A 21,138-nucleotide genomic window follows, 5' to 3' on the forward strand; every position below is an offset into this window, starting at 1 on the left:
CATGTCCGTTGTCGGGCACTTCACCTGTGCAGGGCAAAGACAGTGCATAGGTTTCAAAAATGGCTTTATGTACACACAGACTGGTGTATGCATGCACACATGCACACCTTCCAAAGCTGCAAAACATACCAGCATTAAACGCTGGTTGAGACTTCACTTTCCAATGCACAAAGTGCAGATTCGGTCTCTGGTTGCGGAGCTAAGATCCCACATGCCTCAACGCCAAAAAACCAAAACATTAAAAAAAAAAAAAGAAACAATATTGTAATAAATTCAATAAAGACTTTAAAAATTATCCGCATCAAAAAAATCTTTTTTAGAAAAGCTACTTTATTAATGCCCTTTTCATGTCATTTTCTTCCCTAAAATGACTCGTGCTCTCTGTACTTACTTATATGAAAATACTTTTGCTATTCCTTACACTTGTTTCACAAGTTTCACTTCATAAACAGTTGAATCGTGGTAAATGAGAAGGATTATGCACATTACCTCTTTAGCCGGTCATCTCTCTTCTCCAGTGGTGCTAAAGAAGAAAGTCGTATAATCAACACATTTTTAAGCACCAAACAGCATAGAAGAAGTGCTTCTTTGAGGGCCATTTTAGTTTGATGTATTTTTAGAGAGCCATACAACAGGGTTGAACAAATAGACTGTGCCTCAGAGAAAACAGCAAAACAAAAAGTTACTCTCAGAATAAACTTCTGTAAGCCACTTCCCATCCTGAGCTAAGTACCTTCACTTCAGTACAGACAATAAATATCTAATTAACACAAATATCTAATTGCTTTAACAGAATAAGCAGTAAATTATATCAAAGGGAAAAAATGAAACAGTAGGGAAAATGGGGAGAAAACTACTCAGGGTTTATTTATGTGAGAAATGTGATTATACTCACAAGTATTCTTCTCTTTAATGTACTTGGCTAAGACGTTGTCTTAGCAAACAGCTTTTGTCCCATGAAACAGTAAATGGAAGTAAGTTCTTCCAGCAGGAGGGAGAGGATGGTGGTTAGCCACAAGACTAGGTAATTAGTGAAATCCTAGCATGTCTAATATACTTACCTTGAGTAGCGTTCTGAGTCAAGTGATCTGATTCTATGCTTGACCCAAAGTTAAAAAATGAATAGCTGAGCAGGAACTGATTGGTCAATATACCTTATCTCTCAAGAATCCCATGGACAGAGGAGCCTGGTGGGCTACGGTCCAAAGGGTCACAAAGAGTCGGACGCAACTGAAGCAACTTAGCATGTATGCATGAACACAAACCATAGAATTGTCTGCCAATAAACTAGAACTGTGTCCAGAAATGATCATATTTAAATAAGTTTTCCTGACACCAGGTTGGATTGTTGTTAGAGATGTTTTAAAGTAAAATTTTCATGAATTCCAAATAAACATCTTACATGGAAAATGCACGGAGAAGATAATGATTTCTAGTCAATAAAGACACTTATATGAACTCCAAATGATTTCAGAGATTGAATCCTGTGGCAAAGATGGCCTCCTCTCTCCTGCAGGCTATGAGCTTCTTTGGCTTTTAAAGTTCATCTCATTAGAAAAGTTCTCTGCAGCTCATTCCATTTGGCCTCAGATATGTTATTCCAGGGTTGCCTACATACATAATGTGAACCCCTGCATCTCAACAGAAGGCTTATACTTATTTATTTATCTGTTCATTCATTCATTCCTTCCTTTACACTATCTTCTCCAACATCATTAGGGAGGAGCAAGAGCCAACTGAGCATTTATGTTTCTCTTTGAGCATGGTAGGACATCTGTACTGTCCTCTCATGTCCTTTGATAGCCTTGGTAAATGTCAGTTTGTAGCTTTCAACGTTCAAGGGAAAAGAGGAAATTGAAAGTTGACATAAATCATTCATTAGAAGCATAGATTGTTAACTTTGAAAAGGATCTCAGAAGTCATAAGATCAAGTCTTCCATCTAGGAACCAATCCTCTTTAAAATACTTGTAGCGGGAGAGTTTTCAACTTCTAGTTTAAAATCATTTAGTGGTGCGAAGCTCATTATATCACAAAGCAAATCTGTTTTACCATTTTCCAATTCTGTTCAGAAAGTTATTCCCTAAAGAAACCCAAAATTGAAAGTGTTAGTCTCTCAGTCATGTCCAACTTTTTGCGACCCCATGGACTGTAGTCTGCCAGGCTCCTCTGTCCATGGAATTCTACCAGCAAGAATACTGGAGTGGGTTGCCATTCCCTTCTCCAGGGGATCTTCCCAACCCCAAAACCACCACCATATAACTCCCAGCCATGAACATTTCTACTGGCCTCTGGAGAAGCAAGTGCAAGTGCAAAAATTGCCTTATTTACTCAGTCCTTCAAATATTTGGAGTGTTATTTCTTTCCGTTGTCTTCTTCTCTCCAAATGAATTGTCCCAAGCTTGTTTATATATGGTTTGATACTTGCATCCATTTAATAAAACCATTGTGAATATTAAGTGAAAGTCCCAAATACTACCTAAAAAATAGTAAGCATTTGCACGATTGTTCAAAAGTTGAATTTACTAGTACAAAGAGATCCCATGGACTATATAGTCTACGGAATATTCAGGGCAGAATACTGGAGTGGGTATCCTTTCCCTTCTCCAGGGGATCTTCCCAACCCAGGATTTGAACTGGGGTCTCCTGCATTGCAGGCTGATTATTTACCAACTTAGCTAATCAGGGAAGCCCATAAAGCAATCTCTGGATCTTGTTTTCTCTATCCATAGTTCTGAAGAAATCAGAAATCCTCTTTGGAAAACTGTCTAATCTGTAAATGTCAATATCCTACTGCAAACTTGTTAACAAAACAGCATAATTCTTCAATGAACTGGTGGTCAAAACAAAAATTATGTACTAAATACTTTATGTGGTCAAGACCTGAGTGCTCCTTGTTTATATATTTTTGTGTTTAAAATCTGCATCATTTTGTTAGTCTTTTTAGCAACAACAGCAAATGGTAGGCTTATTTAAATACCCTAGATTTTTTTCACTATTCCTAACCCAGGTTTCTCTCTTTTTTATTTTTGCAAAATATCTCATTGAAAACATTTTTATTATGAGCTGAGGGAAGATTGATTCCTGACTAAAATGTGGATTTTGGTATCTTCTACTTCTTTTATTAAAAATTGCAATAAAAAATTGTGTATCATATGAATCAGAAAAGTTTTCTCTTTGATCTTAAAAAAAAGTAGACCACTGAGGGATAAAACCTATTCTGTGCTAACAACAAATTCCTGGAGAAAGACTATTGGCAAATACTTCAAAACTGAGATATTTGCTTATAGACACTTCAAAATCACTTTGCAAAAGACACTTGAAATATATCAGTTGTTCTTTCTCATGCTTAATCAGAACTACTTAAATAACTTAATAATAAAAAAATTTTCTTTACACAACTCTGATTACTGCTTGCCAATGATTATACACAAGCCTACTTTATCTAATTGGTTTACATATGCAATGATCTATTATCTTCCAAAGAATGTCACCTCCATTTTCAAATAATAAGCTTAATATATTTAAAACACTGAAAAATTTCTGTGTACAGAAATTTGAGTCTTTTTAAGAAATAAGTTAATAGTTTTTGATTATCCTTAGAGAAAACAGTATACTATATACAGGAAAAAATTTAAATGATGTTAATTTCATAAGGGAATACTGCTAATGTCATAAAAATACTATCAGATCTGCAGTTTTCTCTGGAAGAGAGAATTCCACTATTCAGACATCTGAAGTGTAACAGATCACTAGTTTGTCTAATCTTTCAGTTGTGAGTTTTATTTATGACTTTCTGAGGACTGCAGCTGTATTTATGCTCAACAGAATAAATAGAAGAAGAACAGGTGTTCACATCTGATTACTTACTCCATTGATCATAAATGAAATTATGGACATTAGGCAATTTGTTGGATTAGCCAGAAAAGGAAAATAAAAACACATCCCTCCATCTGTAAAGTTTTAGACATACAGGAAACTTACAATGATGACCTGAATTCTAGCTTATCCTCACCTAATTGTAAGAATGCACCTATCAGTCAAATCAATACACAGGCATGAAGACAGTCTGTGGATTTGAGACAATCCTCTGATATTTGTGTCCATGAAGCAAAGGATGAAGGATAATACTATTTTTAGAGTATCTTCTGGTTTCCCAGGTGGCACTAGTGGTAAAGAATCCACCTGCCAATGCAGGAGACATAAGAGAAGTAGGGTCAATCCCTGGGGTGGAAAAGAGGCCTTGGACAAGGAAATGGCAGCCCACTCCAGTACTCTTGCCTGGAGAATCCCATGAACAGAGAAGCTTGATGGGCTAAGGTCCATAGGGCTGCAAAGAACTGGACACAACTTAAGTGACTTAGCATGCACGCACACAGAGTATCTTCATTTCTAAAAAGACAGAATTTTACCCTGAAACACATATGACATTTCACTTCTTCTTGACATTTATACAAATAGTATTCATTCTTTATTGTGCAAATGCTTCAACATGGCAACTATTTTGTGTATTTATTTATACTGCTCTTTCTCCAAAAGGAATTAAATATGACACTTATAATGGATTAAACAATATAGAAAAATGAAAATAAAATTTTAAATAAGTAAGAAAGATGAGGCAATGGAGTAAAAATGGGTAGAAATACAAGGCAGAGTAAAGTTAGTTCAAGAAATGTGTACTACATAATCCTAGTTGTTACTGAGAAGAGGAAAACAATTATTTGTAAGCTTCACACTCACATAAAGTACTTTTTATTGCTCAAGAAAACAACTGTGCCTAATTGCTTGATCAGAAGGAAATTTCTTCCACAAGATCAATCATCGTGAGAACACTAAGCAGTACAGTACAATCAATAATATTCCTGGTACACATAACGTTGTATTTCATAAGGCTGTTATTTTTGGAAAGCCATCAGTATTAGCCTATGATGGCAAACCAAAGGGGATTGAAGAAATGCAATTTTCAGCAAGAGATTGGGTTGAAAATGCAATATAAAATTTTTTAGGATCATGGCTTTCTGATGTTAATATATATTTGCTATGACTGCAAGGAAATCCAACCGGTCCATCCTAAAGGAGACCAGTCCTGGGTGTTCATTGGAAGGACTGATGCTGAGGCTGAAACTCCAATACTTTGGCCACCTCATGCAAAGAGTTGACTCATTGGAAAAGACCTTGATGCTGGGAGGGATTGGGGGAAGGAAGAGAAGGGTATGACAGAGGATGAGATGGCTGGATGGCATCATGGACTCGATGCACATGAGTTTGGGTAAACTCTGGGAGTTGGTGATGGAGAGAGAGGCCTGGTATGCTGTTTCATGGGGTCGCAAAGAGTTGGACACAACTGAGTGACTGAACTGAACTGAACTGAATATCATTAAATACTAGTGGTATATACAGAAATGGATATTAAACAAAAAAAGCAAACCTCTTATAGTAGTTTTCAATAAATTACCCAATCATTAACTTACATGAAACAAAGTTATTCTGAAATGTTTTCTTCACATTTCTCTTAGGTTAAAATGTACATTAGACCCGAGCACCAGTGCTAAAGAAGTATTTAGCAAAATTCATATCTAAGAATGTGCAAAAGCCTATGTTGCTAAACACTATTTGCAATTCTTACCTAAACATGTTATGGTCCAGTGGGGTAAGTGCTTGAAGAACATCAAACATGGGTCCTATGAAAATAATGGAGAGGAGCCACTTTAAGCACCAATGAAGACACCTCCGAGAAGGTGACCTTGGAGAACAAAGAACAGGCCAGGCGTAGATGGAAGGTAGTGGGTTCCAGGCAGAGGAATGAGTATGTGCAAAAGCCAGAGGGTAAGAAAAGGTCATCAAATCAGATCAGATCAGTCGCTCAGTCATGTCCGACTCTTTGCAACCCCATGAATCGCAGCATGCCAGGCCTCCCTGTCCATCACCAACTCCCAGAGTTCACTCAGACTCACATCCATCAAGTCAATGATACCATCCAGCCATCTCATCCTCTGTCGTCCCCTCCTCCTCCTGCCCTCAATCCCTCCCAGCATCAGAGTCTTTTCCAATGAGTCAACTCTTCGCATGAGGTGGCCAAAGTACTGGAGTTTCAGCTTTAGCATCACTCCTTCCAAAGAAATCCCAGGGCTGATCTCCTTCAGAATGGACTGGTTGGATCTCCTTGCAGTCCAAGGGACTCTCAAGAGTCTTCTCCAACACCACACTTCAAAAGCATCAATTCTTCGGCACTCAGCCTTCTTCACAGTCCAACTCTCACATCCATACATGACCACAGGAAAAACCATAGCCTTGACTAGACGAACCTTTGTTGGCAAAGTAATGTCTCTGCTTTTGAATATGCTATCTAGGTTGGTCATAACTTTCCTTCCAAGGAGTAAGCGTCTTTTAATTTCATGGCTGCAGTCACCATCTGTAGTGATTTTGGAGCCCAGAAAAATAAAGTCTGACACTGTTTCCACTGTTTCCCCATCTATTTCCCATGAAGTGATGGGACCGGATACCATGATCTTTGTTTTCTGAGTGTTGAGCTTTAAGCCAACTTCTTCACTCTTCACTTTCACTTTCATCAAGAGGCTTTTTAGTTCCTCTTCACTTTCTGCCATAAGGGTGGTGTCATCTGCATATCTGAGGTTATTGATATTTCTCCTGGCAATCTTGATTCCAGCTTGTGTTTCTTCCAGTCCAGCGTTTCTCATGATGTACTCTGCATATAAGTTAAATAAACAGGGTAATATACAGCCTTGGCGTACTCCTTTTCCTTTTTGAAACCAGTCTGTTGTTCCATGTCCAGTTCTAACTGTTGCTTCCTGATCTGCATACAAATTTCTCAAGAGGCCGGTCAGGTGGTCTGGTATTCCCATCTCTTTCAGAATTTTCCACAGTTTATTGTGATCCACACAGTCAAAGGCTTTGGCATAATCAATAAAGCAGAAATAGATGTTTTTCTGGAACTCTCTTGCTTTTTTGATGATCCAGCGGATGTTGGCAATTTGATCTCTGGTTCCTCTGCCTTTTCTAAAACCAGCTCGAACATCAGGAAGTTCACGGTTCACATATTGCTGAAGCCTGGCTTGGAGAATTTTGAGCATTACTTTACTAGCGTGTGAAATGAGCACAATTGTGCGGTAGTTTGAGCATTCTTTGGCATTGCCTTTCTTTGGGATTGGAATGAAAACTGACCTTTTCCAGTCCTGTGGCCACTGCTGGGTTTTCCAAATTTGCTGGCATATTGAGTGCAGCACTTTCACAGCATCATCTTTCAGGATTTGAAATTGCTCAACTGGAATCCCATCACCTCCACTAGCTTTGTTCATAGTGATGCTTTCTAAGGCCCACTTGACTTCACATTCCAGGATGTCTGGTTCTAGGTCAGTGATCACACCATTGTGATTATCTGGGTCATAAAGATCTTTTTTGTACAGTTCTTCTGTATATTCTTTCCACCTCTTCTTAATATCTTCTGCTTCTGTTAGGTCCATACCATTTCTGTCCTTTATCTAGCCCATCTTTGCATGAAATGTTCCTTTGGTATCTCTGATTTTCTTGAAGAGATCTCTAGTCTTTCCCATTCTGTTGTTTTTCTCTATTTCTTTGCATTGACTGGCGCGCTAAGTGCAGGCGGCTGCGCCCGGCGTGCTAAGTGCGGCCGAGAGAAACCACCCCACGTCCGAGGTCAGGGGCAGAAGCCGGGAGGACCCCATGCCCGAAGAGCAGCGGCCAAGAGGAGTTACCCCACATCCGAGGTCAGGGGCAGCTGCCAAGAGTACCAGACTGCGATGGTGCAGGAACGGCTGAGAGGAGCTACCCCGCGTCTGAGGTCAGGGGGGCGGTGGAGAGGAGATAGCCAGCATCCGAGGTCTGGGGCGGCAGCCGGGAGGAGATGCCCCCACACCCCTAAGCCCGAGGCCAGGGGCGGCAGCAGGGAGGAGCAACCCCATGCCTGAGGCCAGGAGCAGTGGCAGGGAGGACCAACCCCACGTCCAAGGAGCCGTGGCTGTGCGGGCGCAGAAGGGCCTAGAGGAGCTATCCCACGTTGAAGGTCAGGAAGGGTGGTGGTGAGGAGATACCCCTCGTCCAAGGTAAGGAGCAATGGCTGCACTTTGCTGGAGCAGCCGTGAAGAGATACCCCATGCCCAATGTAGGAGAAACCCAAGTAAGACAGTAGGTGTTGCAAGAGGGCATCAGAGGGCAAACGCACTGAAACCATACTCACACAAAACTAGTCAATCTAATCACACTAGGACCACAGCCTTGTCTAACTCAATGAAACTAAGCCATGCCCCTGGGGCAACCCAAGATGGGTGGGTCATGGTGGAGAGATCTGACACAATGTGGTCCACTGGAGAAGGGAATGGCAAACCACTTCAGTATTCTTGCCTTGAGAACCCCATGAACAGTATGAAAAGGCAAAATGATAGGATACTGAACGAGAAACTCCCCAGGTCAGTAGGTGCCCCATATGTTACTGGAGATCAGTGGAGAAATAACTCCAGAAAGAATGAAGGGATGGAGCCAAAGCAAAAACAATACCCAGCTGTGGATGTGACTGGTGATAGAAGCAAGGTCTGATGCTGTAAAGAGCAATATTGCATAGGAACCTGAAATGTCAGGTCCATGAATCAAGGCAAATTGGAAGTGGTCAAACAAGAGATGGCAAGAGTGAATGTCAACATTCTAGGAATCAGTGAACTGAAATGGACTGGAATGGGTGAATTTAACTCAGATGACCATTATATCTACTACTGCAGGCAGGAATCCCTCAGAAGAAATGGAGTAGCCATCATGGTCAACAAAAGAGTCCAAAATGCAGTACTTGGATGCAATCTCAAAAACGACAGAATGATCTCTGTTCGTTTCCAAGGCAAACCATTCAATATCACAGTAATCCAAGTCTATGCCCCAACCAGTAACGCTGAAGAAGCTGAAGTTGAACGGTTCTATGAAGACCTACAAGACCTTTTAGAACTAACACCCAAAAAAGATGTCCTTTTCATTATAGGGGACTGGAATGCAAAAGTAGGAAGTCAAGAAACACCTGGAGTAACAGGCAAATTTGGCCTTGGAATACGGAATGAAGCAGGGCAAAGACTAATAGCGTTTTGCCAAGAAAACGCACTGGTCATAGCAAACACCCTCTTCCAACAACACAAGGGAAGACTCTATACATGGACATCACCAGATGGTCAACACGGAAATCAGATTGATTATATTCTTTGCAGCCAAAGATGGAGAAGCTCTATACAGTCAGCAAAAACAAGACCAGGAGCTGACTGTGGCTCAGACCATGAACTCCTTATTGCCAAATTCAGACTTAAATTGAAGAAAGTAGGGAAAACCACTAGACCGTTCAGGTATGACCTAAATCAAATCCCTTATGATTATACAGTGGAAGTGAGAAATAGACTTAAGGGCCTATATCTGATAGATAGAGTGCCTGATGAACTATGGAATGAGGTTCCTGACATTGTACAGGAGACAGGGATCAAGACCATCCCCATGGAAAAGAAATGCGAAAAAGCAAAATGGCTGTCTGGGGAGGCCTTACAAATAGCTGTGAAAAGAAGAGAAGCGAAAAGCAAAGGAGAAAAGGAAAGATATAAACATCTGAATGCAGAGTTCCAAAGAATAGCAAGAAGAGATAAGAAAGCCTTCTTCAGCGATCAATGCAAAGAAATAGAGGAAAACAACAGAAAAGGTCATAGAACATTTAATTCACTGTGTACTCTTGAAAGATAGTTACAGAAGTTACAAGAAAGAAGGAAGACATGATCTGGATCATAAGAAGCTTTGTGTGTGTGTGAGTGAGCGCTCTGTCATGTCCAACCCTTTGCGACCCCACAGCCTGTAGCCCACCAGGCTCCTCTCTCCGTGGGATTCTCCAGGCAAGAATACTGGAATGAGTTGCCATTTCCTCCTCTAGGGCATCTTCTCAACACAGGGATCAAACCTGTGTCTTTTGTGTTTCCTACACTGGCAGATGGGTTCTTTACCAACTGAGCCACCAGGGAAGCCCTCCATTTCACAATAAGAACTTTTTAACCTTTTCCCTAGAACAATGAGGAGCCATTGAGAAATGCTGAGCAAGAAAAAGACAGGATCATATTTGAATTTTAGAAAAGTTTTTCTGGTAGCTATATAAAGAATGGTCTGGAAAGGGGTAAGAATAACAGTAGGAAGATAAGTCAGAATGTTTTAATAATCATGTCAGAGAAGACAGTTGGAAGTGGAAACACTTAAGAGATATTTAGGAAGTTGAAATAAATAATTGAAAGAACTTGTTGAATCATTAGAGGGTTGGTGAATGGGAGGAAAGTGGCAAAAACGACATTCAGTTTCTGACTTGAGCAACTGGGAGAAAGATGTGGCCACTGTCTGCCCAAAGGAGAAAATATGGGAAGCTCAGTAAAAGAAAGAAAACTTCATTTTATGGCATGTTGAATTTGATAGCTATCCTGGGATATGCCCAAATAAAAATGTTCATAAAAAAATTTTGATATATGGGCCTGGGACTCAAGAAAGAGCTTGAGGATTGAGGTTTGGGTGTCACTAATATAGATGACGGAGAAGGCACTGGCAACCCACTCCAGTACTCTTGCCTGGAAACCCCCATGGACGGAGGAGCCTGCTAGGCTGCTGTCCACGGGGTCACTAAGAGTCGGATACTACTGAGTGACTTCCCTTTCACTTTCCACTTTCATGCATTGGAGAAGGAAATGGCAACCCACTCCAGTGTTCTTGCCTGGAGAATCTCAGGGACGGAGGAGCCTGGTGGGCTGCCGTCTATGGGGTCGCACAGAGTCCGACACGACTGAAGCGACTTAGCAGCAGCAGCAGCAGCAGTATAGATGATGATTGAGAAAATTCTAATTTAACATGGCAAACCTGCTATCCCTCCTGACATCTGAATGGAAATTACAACATAAAATTTGAGGATAGCAATCCACCTGCAACAATGAATAGAAAAGTAAGAAGGATGACCAGCAGATGAGATCGTTCAGCACTTGTTTCTGGAAATGCATTGATGGATGATCTAAAGGAACAAAACTGTGGCTCAAAACACCTAACAAGGAGATGTGATACTGCAGGGAGATGGACAGTAATGTGCTCATTGGAACCTTGAAACTCACTGGGCTTAAAATTCTTACATATAATGGAAGTTGGGAGAGATAGGAAGAAAATCAGATGGGGTAGTAACTGTAAGTCTGGCAATGAAGAATGTGTCCTCATCAACATGTTTTGCCCTCCCAAACAACTGAAAAACAGAAATACAAAAAGGAGAAAAAGAAAGTAAAAAGCAATTCATAATTATAATTGTGATAATGTCAATAGGAAGGAGGGATAAAGACCAGTGGCTGTAGGTCAATGTTAATGTGCTTTTCTTTAAAGAACAGGAAATAAAGTCAAAACTAAAAGTAAGAAAGGAGAAAATAAGGCATAGAAAAGCAGAAAATTATTGGGAAATAAAAACGAAACCATAGAAATATGTCCAAATATATCAGTAATCACAATAAACAGAAAGGGCCTAAGCCCCTGAAACATGTGAGATGCTGGGCAGACAAAAGTTTTCTTTGAACATCATTCTGTAAGAAATAGGGTATGCTTATCTTGTTCACCCACAATGGGTACAGAATCTTCACTGCAATTGTCTGGACCATGAATCCATCTTTGGATTTGTCATTTAGCTTTAAGAAAGCAACAATAGGGATCTCTATTGAATGAAGAATATATTCTATCGAACTAAATTTTATTCAATGAGTTTTGGGTTTTCTCTCACTAGGAATTGATGAAAGCCTTGATAAGTGTGACCATGACAATTACCTGTTCTGTGCCGTGCTTGGTTCAGCTCTTTATTCTTTCACTGTCCAGTTTGTTCTGAATTTCTTTTTTGTAATCCGTACCAGGCCATTTAATACTAATCATTTACAGTTCAGGTTTTAAATGACAACAGTCTTACTCACTGAATGCTAAGTAGCATTTCCTTTAGTGATGTTGCTCTAATGCCTGATATGACTATAGTACAGGAATTCATCCTGCCTGTTACTTGAGTGGCCCCACATTTTCTGTCTGCCTCCAAATATTTCTTCAGCTGTCTGTGGATTTTGTTCTTTGTTTTCTGTCCTTTGAGGCAAATGATAACTTCCCAATCGTATTTGAGTTTAAAGTTTTTCCCCATTGGACAGATTCTTAGGTACTCTATCATATCTTCTAGTTCAGTTCAGTTCAGTTCAGTCGCTCAGTCGTGTCTGACTCTTTGCGACCCCATGAATCGCAGCACGCCAGGCTTCCCTGTCCATCACCAACTCCAGGAGTTCTCTGAGACTCACATCCATCAAGTCAGTGATGTCATCCAGCCATCTCATTCTCTGTCTTCCCCTTCTCCTCCTGCCCCCAGTCCCTCCCAGCATCAGAGTCTTTTCCAATGAGCCAACTCTTCGCATGAGGTGGCCAAAGCACTGGAGTGTCTTCTAGTTACAGGAGCCTAACTGTTTAACTATTCCATGCCTACTATAATGTAAACTAACCACATATTTTATGTTGACTCTAAATTAATGCTAAGAAATCAAAGAAAAAAAAAGCAAGAAAAACTAATAAGACATCTTTAGAAGGTGATAAGAGTTGATATGGTTTTTCCAGTAGTCATGTATGGATGTGAGAGTTGGACCATAACAAAGGCTGAGCACAGAAGGATTGATGCTTTTGAACTGTGGTGTTGGAAAAGACTCTTGAGAATTTTGGACTGCAAGGAGATCAAACCAGTCAATTCTAAAGGAAATCAGTCCTGAATATTCATTGGAAGCACTGATGCTGAAACTGAAGCTCCAATACTTTGGCCATCTGATACGAAGAGTTGACTCACTAGAAAAGACCCTGGTGCTGGGAAAGACTGCAGGCAGAAGGAGAAGGGGATGACAGAGGATGAGATGGTTGGATGGCCTCACCGACTCAATGGACATGAGTTTGGGCAAACTTCAGGAAATGGTGAAGGACAGGGAAGCTTGGCATGCTGCTGTCCGTTTGGTCGCAAAGAGCCGGACATGACTGAGCAGCTGAACAACAACAACAAGAGTTGCTCAGTAGAAGACTAATGATATGAAATACACAAACACATTTTTACCAAACTATGAATAATCTTACATAATTAAAAATAGCTAATTATTCAACCAAAGAAAGTTCTGAATGTGTTTTATGTTAGGATTTTGAATAAAATACAAAATGTTTTTGGTGTTTTTAAAAAAAAAACAAAACACTTGGTCCAAGGGTCTTCCCTAGTGGCTCAGTGGTAAAGAATCCTCCTGCCACTGAAGGAGACCCAATTGCTGGGTCAGGAAGACCCCCTGGAAAAGGAAATAGCAACCCACTCCAGTATTCTTGCCTGGGAAGTCCCATGGACTGACAAGCCTAGAGGGCTACAGTCCGTGGGGTTGCAAAGAGTCAGACATGACTTAGCAACTGAGCAGGGACACCACCAAACCAGGAGTGAAACTGTCCTGCTTGCCTTAGAATAAGTTCACATTTTCTCTGTGACTCTAGATTTCTTATCTGTAAAATGGGGATAGTAATAATATTTACCTTATAGGATTTGCTGGGAAGATGAAATATACTGATATATGTAAAGCACTTAGACTTACATGGACCCCGTATGCTTTCAATAGTTACCAGCTACTCTTGGCCTTAACCCATCAAACCACACCAAGCTCCCTCACAGGCACTGTCAGTGCATCACCAAACATTATGTTGTGGTTAATGTGAAGTCACTCAGTCATGTCTGACTCTTTTCGACCCCATGGACTATAACCTACCAGGCTCCTCCATCCATGGGATTTTCCAGGCAAGAGGACTGGAGTGGGTTGCCATTTCCTCCTCCAAACAAAACGAATACAAATTTTGGCCTTTATGATTTTTACATTTGCAGTAAAGAGGATGCAGACAATAAAACAAATAAGCAAATGATGTGATATACCAGCCAGTAATATGTTCCATGAAGAAAAATGAAGCAGAGAATGAGGAGTGGGAGGCTGGGACTGGGTGTGGTGATTTTAGTAGGGTGGTGCAGAGAGGCATTGCTAGAGAAGGGATGAAAGTGAGCCCTGCACATACAAAGAAAAAGACCACTCCAGGCAGAGAGAAGAGTAAGTGCAAGTGCCCTGACACAGGAGTCTACACGGAATAATCAAGGAGCATGACAGCCAATGTGGGTAGAGCAGAGTGAGGCAGAAAGCAGTAGGAGGTCAGAGACATAACAAGGGACCAGGTTGTGGAGGTCCTTTTATTCTGAGCGACAAGGCAAGACACTGGAGGTTGTGAGCATGGGAGTGGTATGATCTAACATACATTTTATAGGATTGCCCCGGCCACTTATGAGCATGGTAAGGGCAGGAGGAGAGGCAAGGTGAGACACGGGCAGGGAGATCAGGTAGGAGGCTGTTTCTGAAGTCCAGTCTACTTCATGGTGGGTTTACCTAGGGTTGTTTGAGGGAAGAAGTAAAACATAGTCAGGCTATATAGATATTTCGAAAGGAGAGGTGACAGGTTTTCCTGATGGATTAAATGTGAGGTTTGAAAGGAAGAATGGGGCAAAAAATGACTTAATGCCACCAAGGTTTCTCAGCAATCAGATCAATAGAAATGGAAACCTGGAACAGGAAAAAAAAGAAAACAAAAAGCAAGAATGACTTAATCCCATTGAGGTCTGAACCTGAGACTCTGCAAGCTTATTATATTAACTGGATTGGGGAAGACTTCTGGAGTAATGGTTTGGGGAAGGAAGGAGCAAAGTTGTCACTGTTGTTCTATTATTGCCATTATTTTGGTTGTTTTGAGAGGTAGTTTCACCAGTCCTTCTCTTTTTATTCTTAATCTATCTCCTATCAGATTTTCTCTTTTTTCCCAGCAGGTAATAAGCCACTGTGCATCCCACCCCTCTATTTGGTCAACACACTACAGCAAGCTGATCCTTTTTCCTATTGTGATCTAGTCCCATAGAGAAGTAGATGGATACTTGATCCTACCCCTACCCCCCGTTTCTACATTCACATCTTCCTTCTCAATCTCCCCAGTAGTATCGTTATAAAAGGAAACACCTGCTTTTTCTTCTTTTGGATATGTTGCTGTTCTTTGCTTTTTCTCATTTTAGCCATTTCTCTTGCACTTACTCCAGGTTCCATTAATCCTCCCACCAATTCTTCCCCACTAACAACACTGTCTGCTCTCACTCCCATGAAACTCCCCTGCAACCCATCAACACGGCAATAAATCTCCTGACCTATCTCCCCAGCTCATCCCTTTCCACCCGTCCTCAATTCTTTTTTTTTTTTTTTTTTTTTTTTTTGCTGCAGGAAGAGTCATTGGAGGTCTCTGAGTTCGATCCTCTGTAAAATAAAAGAATCAAACTAGATTATCTCCAAAGATATTTTCAGTTCTAACTTCTGATCAAACTGACTCTGTTTAGTTATTCAGTATTTTTTCATGTATGGCAATTTCTCATTTCCTGGTGAGCTCATCCTCAATTTTTTTTCCCCCTTCATTACTTCCTATAGTTTCCAAAATCCTAACCACATTTTTTCTTAAAATGGTCAAACCAAATAGTTTTCACCCTTACCTTAGTGTTAATCAAAAGAGTGTGTTTAATTTTTCCTAACATTAGCACACAAAATAATTAAAGGAAAATGTTTCGAGTCTAAGAGAAAATAAACTTATTTGGACACTTCTTTACCCTGGGTGAGATGTTATGATTTTCTTTGAAAAATGTGTGACTGAAAAGTTTTGTTAATGCCAGTGACAAGCAGCTGATGGAACAACATCACTTTGATTTTCTCTGACACACTCTTGAGCTTTCCATCTTCAAGTCTTTGTGGTGTCCTCACCTATGACTTTCTTTTGTCCTGTAACTGCCCATTTTGATCAGCTAATGAGAAAGTGAGTGATAAGGAAGAAACAATTTAGCTCAGCCAACTGACTCTTTTTCAAATAAGCAAACAGTTTGTTCCTTGAGATTTCAGACTAAGTTAGAAACATTTTAAAAATCCTGTACACAGAAGTCATTTTTAATGCTTTTATTTAGCAAAAGTTCCAGGTGATTTTTAAATACATTGGACATCCCATTCATTGAAGATGGGAAGTTGTTCCAAAACATTTTTTAATAGCCCTAAACTGATTTTGTCTATCAAAGCAAAACAGGGAAAAATCTACCCAAAAAAATGTCTTTCTATAGTGGAAGTTACATAGCTGGACTTCCTAGACATTAAAGAAATTCACACACACACACACACACACACACACACACACATTTATATAATTAGAAATATTCCATTTTTAAGATTAAATTTTACCAAACACGTTTTGACTATAAATGGATTACTTGAACACAGTAGTTATTTTTACTTGTTTTTAACAAGAGAGATGGTCTTCACATTATATAATGTTAGCTTATACATTTTACTCTGAAAATCACAGGATACATTTGTCCTGCCTAGCCTTCTCTGCTCAAATGAAACACCATTTTCTCTGAGTCCCAGTTACAGGACACCTCTCCCTCCTCTGAATTCCACTGGAACTCACCTTTTGCCCTTCTAGCCCCCATACTTCCTAAAACAGACTCTCTGACAACTATCAATAAATATTTATGGAAGAAAAGAAGGAGCAGAAACATAAATAAGCATTGTAGGTTAACAGAAAAAAGTACGGCTCTGAGTCAAACAACTCTTGTCATATTTCATCTATTTATTCACCACATGACTGAGGACAGTTGATTTCATCTCTGAGAATCTTAGTTTCCTCATCTCTATAACAGAGATAATAAAAACCTTCCACATGGGGTACCATGAAGATCACATTACATAAGATTGTAAAGCATCCAGCACATAAGAGGCATCCAATAAAAATGACTTCCCCTTTCCCATACCAGCCAATCATTACCAGTTCAACCCTCCAGAGCACCTGATTGAACACAGGGATGCTTCTAGGCTATGAGCTTTTTGAAGGCAAAATTTTATTAATCTTTGAATTTCTTATAGAGCCCCAGATAGTGAATTGCACTGTCTGGAGGTACAGTAACTGTTTTGCATTAAACTGAGGGTAAACCAGGATCACCCCTAATCTGTGAAACAATTAACTATGGACTTTGGCACTTGGGGCTCTTCTGGGAACACAGCTCCTCTTGTGAGCGACGTATGGCTCGGGCCACTCATGCCTGGAGACAGCCCACTGTGGTTTAAATTAGGATAATTACCTTTCCTGAATTCTATGGTGACTGTTAGAACACTGCTCCATTTCTCACTGTAGAAACTGCTGCAGACAAACTGACCTTCCACTGGGAGAGACTGAACTCACTAAAGTGTGCTGGCAACACCGCAGGTGTTGTGCTTTTCACAACACTGAGTCAAGTAACCTGAGTGATAAACTCCAGCTCATCCCTGACCAGCCTTGAGACCCGGGCACCCTAGCTCTGCGCACAGAGCCTCAGCTAAAACACATAAAGATAGTAAGGTTACTGAGGTCATCACACTGGGTTGTGCATACAGAAGGAAGGTGAGGCTTTGGAACACGTTCTAACAACTCTGAAGTAGGATGCAAAAAAAAAAAAAGCTAGAAAGTCATCGTGTTGGGCCATACAGGGCTCTCCCTTTATCACAGTCCAGGCTCTCACCCACTCTATTCTCTTCTTTGGCCAACTGACCAATTCTTACTTTATAATTCCATTTCAGTTCAGCAGAAAAGGTGTGTGTGTGTGTGTGTGTGTGTGTGTGTGTGTGTGTGTGTGTAACATCTAGGTAACTCCCGAACTTTTCTTCCGCCTGCCAAGTCACAAGGCAACAAGCCAAAGCAGCGGTGCGTCCACAGGACAGCAAAGCACTGGCTGTGCAGCAGGTGCCATCCGCCCGCCGGCACGGACCTGAGCCCGTTCCCTTTCCGTCTGATGCTGGAAGCGCGCTGCACAGCCCAACTGCTCGTGGATTTTTCTCGGGATCAGTCACAGCACTGTTTGCAAAATATTTCAAAGAACATCCAGTTCAACCAAAGCAGAGCCGAAAGTCAGCCCCAGACTAAAGAAGGCGGGTCGGGATTGGGGGGTGGGGGGAGTGGGGGTGGCAGGACCCGTCTTTCCAGTCGAGGAAGAATCTTGGCTTTTAGGTCAATAACTAGCATCACTCCAGGCTTCCTAAGGAAACTCGGAGGGAGGGACGCGGATCCATCATCACCCTACACATCGCACACGGAAGATCGAATCTTCCCGAATTTCTGATAAAAGTCTTCTTCTGCGCGGGCCAGGGCTTCTTCGTCAATGTACACCGCCGGCCTCTTGGCCACGAGGAAATACTGCACTTTCCTGCGGCTCCAGCCCAGCACGTACTGCAGCCAGCCGCACACGGCGGCGGTGGAGCGCCCCACGCCGGCGTTGCAGTGCACGTACACCGTGTGTCCCTTCTCCAGCAGCGCGTGCAGGAGACACACCGCCTGCGGCAGCATCTGGACGCGGCCTGCGGTTGAGAGAGCACAGCACAGACCGGTGAGACCGGAACCACCCCGGGCTGCCCCTAATAGTCACTCCTGCAGCGCACCCCAGAAATCGCGGCGTTTCGGCGGGAGAGGCGGGCATGGCGGAGCTTGCTTCCCTCCTTTGTGTAGAAGGAAAAGGTGAGACGATAGCAGAACCTGCTCATCATAAAGTGGAAAGAGCAGCCGGGAGGCAATAAGTCAGATCTGAATTGTCACTGGATTTTGCTGCTCTTTTGAGTGAGCCTGCATCCCTGCAAACCTCCCTTCAAAGGGAAGTTCACTAGAGCCCAGCCTCAGAAGCATGGGTCCTTTCATCAATCAGAGGGGTCTGGGCAGAGGTTTAAAGGATTTTAAAGAGAAGCTCACAGGTCCTATCACCTGAATTTCCTTTAATCCAATAGGATCTTCCAGGTAAATGCAAGCAGAATTAGTCCCTATTGGTTAAAGGAGTCCATCTGCCTCATCAGACAAAAGCTAGTTTTGATTTGTCCAGGGGAATGGCTAACTTGTTAATTGACACACGTGGGATAGCCAGTCATTTATGTATTCCCTCAAGATAACAGTGTGTATTGGGGCTTCTCTGGTAGCTCAGCAGTAAAGAATCCGCCTGCAACACAGGAGACCTGGCTTCGATCCCTGGGTCAGGAAGATCCCTTGGAGAAGGGAATGACAACCCATTCCAGCATTCTTGCCTGGGAATTCCCATGGACAGAGGAGCCTAGTGGGCTACAGTCCGCGGGGTCACAAAGAGTCGGACACGACTTCGTGTCTAAACCACCACCACCACCACCATCACAGTGTGTATTAAAACTGATTCAGTTTCCCTTTACTGGGCAATTATGATTATAGGTGTTGCTGCCCTGTGGCTCCTGTCCTGATGATTAGATGTCCAGTGTCTTCCCCTCAGCACACTGAAACAGGATATACAATGCTCTGCTGAGGCCTGCTGGACCCACGCCCTCTCTATCATCCTAGGGACAGAGAGCCCCCTAAAGCCAGCAAACTCTTAGTTGCCTAGAGTTTCTTCTGCTCTCAGATTCTCAGAGCAAAATGAATCTGGTGGATTATTTTTGGAAGGTGGAGGATGGTCACTGTAAATTACTTCAAGAATGGGTGGAAGAGGGAAACTATACAGAGACTTGGGTGAAAGCTATGTGCTATGACCTCACATCCTCCAGCGGCTCTCTGTCCTCACCCACACGGAGACACCACAGCCCAGGGGGGATCTTTCGAGGGCCACAGAGAAGGCCTGTCCAGCCTTCACACTTACCATCCCACTGGATCACTGCCCTTCCCTCACTGAAGGTAGGAAATGCCCTTCCCTCACTGAGGCCTAGAATTCTCCCATGAAGTTGCTTAGGTAAGCTTAAACTTTCCTTAGATGTCCTTTTTTTTTAAATGCAAGTGCCTTGAAGGGGCCAACACAACACATTGCAATCAGGCATCAGCACCTTAGAAGGAGAGAGTTACCAAAAATCCCCCTGTGGCCTGAAGACCCTCCCAGTGACCACTCTACTGTGACAGGAGGGGCCTTAGCTTTAGGCCCACCCTGCTATGGTATCAGAGTCAGAGATCTATATAGAAGCCAAAAAGGATTTTAGTAGCTCCCAGCGTTCTGTTACTCCCTCTGACTAAGGAATTGAAAGGCCCCACATGGCAGTTTAGAGACGGTTTTAACAGGAGTGATTTAAGCAGAGCACACTTCACAGTTCCTGCAGCTCCATCTCTCCCCAGTGCCTGTTGCCACACTTTCATGTTCCCTGCCTAGTCCCTGAGGGCATCTGAATTGAAGTCACACTAACCCCTAGGCCTTGCTTGACTTCTGAGTCCAAACTGTGCCATAAACTTTAATTGATCTATGCTTCTGTGCTTGGTTCAGGGTGCTCTGAGGACAGAGCTTGGGGGGCCTGCCATACAGTGGGTTACTCACAGCACTCTCCTAGAGGCAGGGAAGTAACACCGGAGATGTAACAAGGTGTAAGACTCCATATGTATCAGAGACTGGTCTTGCTGGATGTCTCAGAGAGGGCTGTGTATTTGGTCCACTATTTGACTTGGAAAATCAGATGAGGCAAAACCTCCAAGGTCTGTGTGAGCGACCCTGCTGTAACTGTGAGGCCTGTTCGAAAGCAGAACTTCTCTTCCATGGAGGAGGGGGAGCGGGGGGGGTGGGTTGTTAGAAGTTTAAGGATTGTTGGTCAGGAAGGCAGCTTCCAGTGATGGATCCAGGAAGCTTGGGCTCTTTTTGCTCCTGGCACAGCTGGCATCACTTCTCAAGTTCCCCGTTACAGTTGCCTCTCCAGTTTCCATGTTCATTGCCAGGGAATTAACAGAAACATTTTTAATGGGAGTTTTCAGTAAATGCCCAATATATGAGTAGACCACAGTGGCCATTGGCAGGAGGAGCTGCTGGAGTCAGAGACCCAGAGTTAATGCTCAGCTTCTGTAGCATCAGGACCAGCCTGCCCTGGCCAGGTCTACATGGACCCATCAGAATCCCCTCCCCCTTGACCTTCTCTCTGGCCAGAAGTGCCCCAAGGAAGGATCTGCACCAAGTGGCCAAAATGACCTAGTATTTACCCCTTTCCTTTTTATCTGTAAAAGATTCTTCAACAGGTATTTTAGAAGTTGAGAAAGGATTT

At 42.2% G+C, this 21,138-nt stretch overlaps 1 protein-coding gene across 4 annotated transcripts in view; it reads right to left on the minus strand.

Moving 5' to 3' along the window:
* Nucleotides 1–601: 601 nt before the first annotated feature.
* Nucleotides 602–21,138, minus strand: part of EPM2A (EPM2A glucan phosphatase, laforin) — a 120,442-nt gene continuing 99,905 nt past the window's right edge. The window contains exons 4-5 of one of the 4 annotated variants that reach the window (XM_055535876.1): nucleotides 5,625–5,679; nucleotides 602–656 (exon numbers count right to left, since the gene is read on the minus strand). In XM_055535876.1, the coding sequence (XP_055391851.1) occupies nucleotides 617–656; nucleotides 5,625–5,679 (95 nt within the window). In that variant the 3' untranslated portion in view covers nucleotides 602–616. Of the gene's footprint in view, nucleotides 657–5,624; nucleotides 5,680–15,963; nucleotides 18,478–21,138 lie in introns of those variants that run through there. The other 3 variants (XM_055535877.1, XM_055535874.1, XM_055535878.1) reach the window with 3 other exon arrangements.

Source organism: Bubalus kerabau, chromosome 9 (genome assembly GCF_029407905.1).
Source record: "Bubalus kerabau isolate K-KA32 ecotype Philippines breed swamp buffalo chromosome 9, PCC_UOA_SB_1v2, whole genome shotgun sequence".
In the NCBI taxonomy this organism is placed as follows: Eukaryota; Metazoa; Chordata; class Mammalia; order Artiodactyla; family Bovidae; genus Bubalus; species Bubalus kerabau.